This window comes from Gadus morhua, chromosome 16 (assembly GCF_902167405.1).
Source record: "Gadus morhua chromosome 16, gadMor3.0, whole genome shotgun sequence".
In the NCBI taxonomy this organism is placed as follows: Eukaryota; Metazoa; Chordata; class Actinopteri; order Gadiformes; family Gadidae; genus Gadus; species Gadus morhua.
Genome location: NC_044063.1, coordinates 17753119 through 17759202, shown reverse-complemented (window position 1 = coordinate 17759202; position 6084 = coordinate 17753119). Strand labels below are relative to the sequence as shown.

The following is a 6084-nucleotide window of genomic DNA, read 5'->3' as shown; positions in this document are numbered from 1 at the left end:
CAGTCTGTCTGTCTCTGTCTGTATTGTTGGTCTGTCTGTCGGTCTCTCTATCTCTGTATGGTTTGTCAGGGTGTCTGCCTGTTTGTCTCTCTGTCTGCCTGTCTGCCTGTCTGTCTGTCTGTCTGCCTGTTTGTCTGTGTCTTGTCTGTTGGACCGTCCGGCCCATGTCCCTGATAAGCGGGGGCACCGGCTACAGTGCTAGGCTGAGCTGCACCAGCGCCAATGGCAGCTCATGGCCAGGGTGAGCGCGCCTGATGCAAGCTCAAGCTAATTAGGTCCTGTTTTTCAAACGCAATTATTAATACTATTACTATTTGCGTTACTTCCTCTTTTTTCGTTATCTTTTGAGCTGACTGGCAATATGTGGTATGTTTATTCATCGATAAAATCATGCATTCGCTGTTTTATTTTCGCAAACCCAATATCGATATCCAACGTGATTGTTCAGCGCAGAGGGTCAGTGAAAGGCCGGCGCGAAATTTGAAAACCGGGCGATGTGGAAATCCCAGTTTGCCGTGGATATCGGAACTCCCCTGACGCTCGTCTCGCGGACGCTGGGCTCTGTCAGAGCTTGTCACGGACATGGAGCCTTGGTCTCAGGGTCTGTCTGTCTGGCCGTCCGTCCGTGGAGTTCAGCGCTCGTGTTTTAACCAACAGCCGGACACGGGCATGCTGTACAAATAATCAACCATGCTGCTTTTGTTAGATAGGGGGGGTGGCATTAAAACACACACATACACACACACACACACATCGGCAACACACACACAGACAGACACACACGCACGCACATACACGCAAAAAAAAACACATCGGTACACACTCCTACAACCCCTTGCTAACATAAAGGTTTGTCTTTTGTTCAATGAGGCACAGAAGAAAAAAACTGAAAATATGTCATTAGGCGGCAAGAAGAAGTAAGCTCTGCTCTGAGTGAGTGCAGTGGTAACTGTGTAAGTAAAACAAAAAAAATGGAAAAAATCATCTCCTCCTCCGCTCCTGTGCATTAGAGCTAGTCCCGGTTCACTCCTCTCCCCCTCTTTCTCCCTCTCTCTCTCTCCCTCTCCGTAGAGTCTCCAGAGAAGCTTTCTCTCCCCTCTAGTCAGCTCCTAGCTCCAAACTTCCCAGACCACTAGGAATGAACAGCACTTTCATCACTTTGTCTCTGCACTTAACGTAACGATGTACCAGTTATATATAACATATAATGGTACAGTATATCAAAGGAGAGAACCCTTAATGCACGCAAATTGATCCAAAGACATACGTTTATAGTTCTCAGCACTGTGGCGTTGCTTCGGCGAATACAAAGTGGTGTTAAAGCTGCACATTTCTACTGGATTTTTATCTAAACAAATTCTTGGGTTATTTCACAAGATTTTTTTTTTTTTTTCGTTCTGCTCATGTTATTTGACTGCAATTGAGCATGTAATGTTTTTCATGAGGTAAAAATTCCAGTTCTTGGCACTTTGTTAATTTGTTTTGATATTGCTCCAGTAAAAGTTCAGGGGTGGAAGACGTAAAACTGAGACATGCTTAGGCCTCAAACACCACGATCGGTCTGCGTCCCATTTTCAATTCGTACTGTGGTGGAATAAATTCACATTTACATTTTGAAAGTCAAGCATGCTTTGATTATTGCAGTACAGTGTGTGGTACACTCAATTCCGTCTTGTGAATTGAGTGAGTTCTTTATTTTTCAAATGTTTCACCCGAAGCAAATGCGATGGCATCATGGCAGCCATTTTGTCCTAGTCTGCCTAATGGAAAGGTGCCACTTGTTGTTCTCAGGGATCTTCCCTTGTGATCCGATTCAAAACCAAATAGGTCTGAGGAGCTCGTAGCGCACCGCAGGGCCAACACATGGAGGCCAGGGGAGGAGGAGGAGGAGGAGGAGGAGGAGGAGGAGGAGGAGGAGGAAAGACAGACGGCTCGGCTGCACTTCTGAACCAAGAAGACCTGTCTTGACCTTTGACTTTTACTTTTTACACTGATGGTTAGCCCTGAGCGAAACCCGGTGACCCCTCTTTGAATACATTGTGGGTACACGTGTGTGTACTTGTTGTTTTATTTCTGTAGAATTACATTCCTGTCAAACGGTTAGAGTCACCTGCTGGCAAGAGGAATAATAGCATCGGTTGAGGACTTATTCAAGTTATATATTTGTTTCAAAATAAATAATAACATATAGAGCTGTGCACAATATCTTGGTGAACAGCCTTTATTTTTTTCTCGCACAATTTTATCTACCAAATTTTCTGAAATTGGTTCCAGACGGCAGCAATAAGAGATGTTAATGAGTATATGTGGGTACAAATTCCGGCACATACAAGCCACTTCACATTCGATTACACCAGGTTTTGTTGCATTCAATGTTATTGTGTGATGTGTTGTATTCAAATATAGGCCTACAGCAAGCAAGCTTTAACATCTTTCCAATCAATCATTATACACCATGTTCATTTGTGTCATACTCGAAGGCGTCTGCTATACTTATAAACGTACAAAAAAGAAGTGCCTTTGCTTTAAAACAACACCATTTTAACTAGTTAGCTTTACCATAATCAAAGTTTGTATTTTTGTTTGTTAGCTCTTTAGTTTGGTTTTATTTTAGGGGGGAAAGGCTTCTCCATGTTAAACCGACATTGCAAGACTATCAAGTATGAAAATTGAATCAGGAAATTTGACTCCTTAGGTCTGTTTACTGCTTGAAATTCAAAAAAACAATAATGTAACATTGGGTCGACATGTTTTTAGTAACTGAACTAGTTCCTAAAATGTGTCTGCACAGACCAATTCAAATCATTATTTATTTACCACTGTTTTTGTAGCGCTAAAACACTTGAGGTCTGTCTATTTTGTTGCTTTTGTTTTAACAATTCAAATACAATTTTATTTACCGTGAACAAGAACAATACGCATACCAATGCTACCTGAGTCTCACTACCTCCCTGCTGCATCTGTTTTATAATTGAATGTACTCTATATTGTGTATGCTCTGTATTGTGCATAATTGTTATACCTGATGTTTAGGACTGAATTCCTCTGCTTCATAAAGAACATTGTAGCACACCATTTTACCAGCAATACAACTTGTTGAAACATGTTTTTATTTTATTTATAGCCTTAGTTGTGTGTTACCGAGGTACAACTATCATTTAACTCAGCCCCACCTAACTGCTTTTCTTTCCCTCTCTAAAGAGTGTCTCTGAGCACATGGTGTACGTGGGTGGTTTCCCCCGCAGGTGAAAGAACGTTTGATTTTATTGGTTGCTTTATTGCTGCCAGTTCTCCACTCACTGTAGTAATAATTCTTTCACTTGCTGCTTTCTTTCTTTCTTTTTTTTACCACATACTCATAATTAAAATGTATTTTTTACCACCAACACAACTCTTGTGAGATAATTTCAGCAATAAATAACACCATGGGTGTCCAGAGACAAGACATAAATAGTAGCTTTATTATTATCTTTACAGCCAAATAGGGAGTAGGGCTTGTGCATTACAATGCATCATGGGATCTCTTGCCATGTTGTGAAAAACAAAGAGAGTTTTAGTAATGTTAAATCATAAATAATTATAAAAGTATCGTAACCTGGGCTAATGAAAACTTGGTTTTGCCACGTCTTGCATGAGAAGCGCTGTGGTAGTTTCAAAGAAAATAATATCCCATAGTAACAAATCATTTCACGATTAATTAATATACAATGACCAAAACACTATGACTACCAATAACAATCCCATGCTCCTATATTTAAGTATTGATCTCTTTTGGTGAACCACTCCTGTTTTCTGCACAAAACATGATCTGTTCTCACTTGTTTTTCTATCCATCGGAAGCAGTTTTTTATAACCTGACTTTAGTTGACAAAAACAAATAAACCTGTCTCCTTTTATATGTTATTATTGTCACCTTGGGGGATTGGGGTGGAGGTATTGCAGTTCATTTATCCACAGTAATGCTTTGGTTTGAACATCAAAAAGACAACCCTGTGTCTTGGGGATTTGCAATGAAAGACCGTTTTACTGGGCATCTGTTTAAACAAATACCCAGTAATAACGTTCTAGGGGACGTGCCTATAATTGTACCAACTCACAAAAGACATGTGAAAGGACTTGTGTGTTAATGCCGGGGTGTACGATGCAGCCATTTAACATAGCTGCTCTTTAGGCTTCATACAAGTCGCGATCCAGCGTGCTTATTGTCGGGTGGGTGAAAGCCCCAGCAGAGGTAACCTGAGACCACTCAAGCTGTTCTACTGGGGGCCGATGTTGTGTCACAGCTTATCAGGTGGGGGCCCAGAAGGAGATAGAGGGCAGGAGGAATGTTAAATCAAAAAAAAATGAAAGATAACAGCATGCATTTTACACAGTTACCCACTACGTATCAGCTCAACACCCGACACTGTATTTATGGTATGTTGTGTCTACAAGTGGTGTGTGCTTGATGGACTTGTGGTGTGTGTGTGTGTGTGTGTGTGTGTGTGTGTGTGTGTGTGTGTGTGTGTGTGTGTGTGTGTGTGTGTGTGTGTGTGTGTGTGTGTGTGTGAGTGAGTGTGAGTGTGTGTGTGTGTGTGTGTGTGTGTGTGTGTGTGTGGGAATTGCTATCCGTTCCCTTAAAGGACAGACTTTCCCTTGAAGGTACTGACAGCCTGGTGTGTTTTATCCACGGGCTAGGGAAAACGACGCCTAAGTTAGATTGGTCTAAGTTTGCTCCAAACCCCAAAGTATAAAACACAGAAGCGTACAATTGAAGTTGTCAAAGGTGTTTTCTTGAATATTCTCCACACTGACAATCTTCCACTTGGTGGGTGGGGCCTGGCATTTCTGTTGCTCCCAAAGGCAGCGACAACATAAGGACCACTTCTTCTGTTTGTTCTCTTCCTCCTCTCATGCACTCTGCAATTTATTTCTGGATCTAACTCTTTATCTGCACAAATCAAAGGGTAAAGGTGTGTGTGTGTGTGTGTGTGTGTGTGTGTGTGTGTGTGTGTGTGTGTGTGTGTGTGTGTGTGTGTGTGTGTGTGTGTGTGTGTGTGTGTGTGTGTGTGTGTGTGTGTGTGTGCAGGGGTTGGTGTGTGATTGTACAAATACATAGGTATTTGTTATTGCAGTACATTATGATCATTGGCCTCTTTTATATTTAAATAAAATCGTGACGTGAACAGATACCTTTAATAACCAAATGGGTCCTCTATGCAACCCTCCTTCAACTGCACAACTAATGGAAGAATATGTCATTCTTATTTGCTACATTCACTCATCCAGCGCAGCCAGCTGTTATAAGAATATTTATTTTATGTTTAGTAGGGTTCTACACATTAATATGTCGCTATTTGTGCTAGCTGTTACAATATTAGTGCTCCGTTAATATAAACTCTGGCTTTACATTTGGTCAGACAGCAAATTAGACAGAAATGTCAGACTAGATTGTACAGATTGGGAAACTTTGAAAAAAGGCCTTTCACTTTTTTCATGTGACAGGAGAAACCCACACAGAAAGACTTAATTATGAGAAACATTAAATCTTCATGAATAGCCTGCTCCTTGGTTCCAGTTCCACGATTTTTTTATTTGATCTTATAGCTAGGGTTTTGCGGATTAATTTAACAAGCTGACATATTTGGATGTGAGGACGAGCAACAACTCCAAGGTTAACAGGTTTCATCGAACAGATCATAATATGTGCTGGACTCAATCCCAATCAGGAAACGTAATCATTCGTGAATCATGAATCATTCGTGAATCCAGAATTATAAGAGTCGACTTCTCTTTCCGTGTCACGTTCATTGAACGTACAGACCAGGAGGGTCTCCAGTTTAGTTCACAGGGTGGTTCAGCTCCCCCACACTGGTTTAAAGGAGCACCACAAAGTCAATGTAACTCAATGTCCAAAACACGTCCACATAGAGGTGACTCCCCTTAAAGAAGCCTTTGTCAACGCGCCAGCCTGGCCCAGTATGGTAACCATGGTGTTAGCACTTCCCTCATGCCGGCTAACCCCCAGCATGAGGGAACACTATATTCTGGTGACACACATTGTGAGGGAGACGGGTGTTATCATAGCCTGTTATTCTAGCCTAT

The 6084-nt window shown here is 41.5% G+C and overlaps 1 protein-coding gene across 2 annotated transcripts in view; it reads left to right on the top strand.

Moving 5' to 3' along the window:
• The window catches only part of pde9ac (phosphodiesterase 9ac), an 18560-nt gene extending 14837 nt beyond the window's left edge, over positions 1 to 3723 (top strand). Inside the window, exons 19-20 of one of the 2 annotated variants that reach the window (XM_030337275.1) lie at positions 871 to 953; positions 1828 to 3723. In XM_030337275.1, the coding sequence (XP_030193135.1) occupies positions 871 to 921 (51 nt within the window). In that variant the 3' untranslated portion in view covers positions 922 to 953; positions 1828 to 3723. The remainder of the gene's footprint in view (positions 1 to 870; positions 954 to 1827) is intronic. The other variant, XM_030337276.1, reaches the window with a different exon arrangement.
• Positions 3724 to 6084: the final 2361 nt, after the last annotated feature.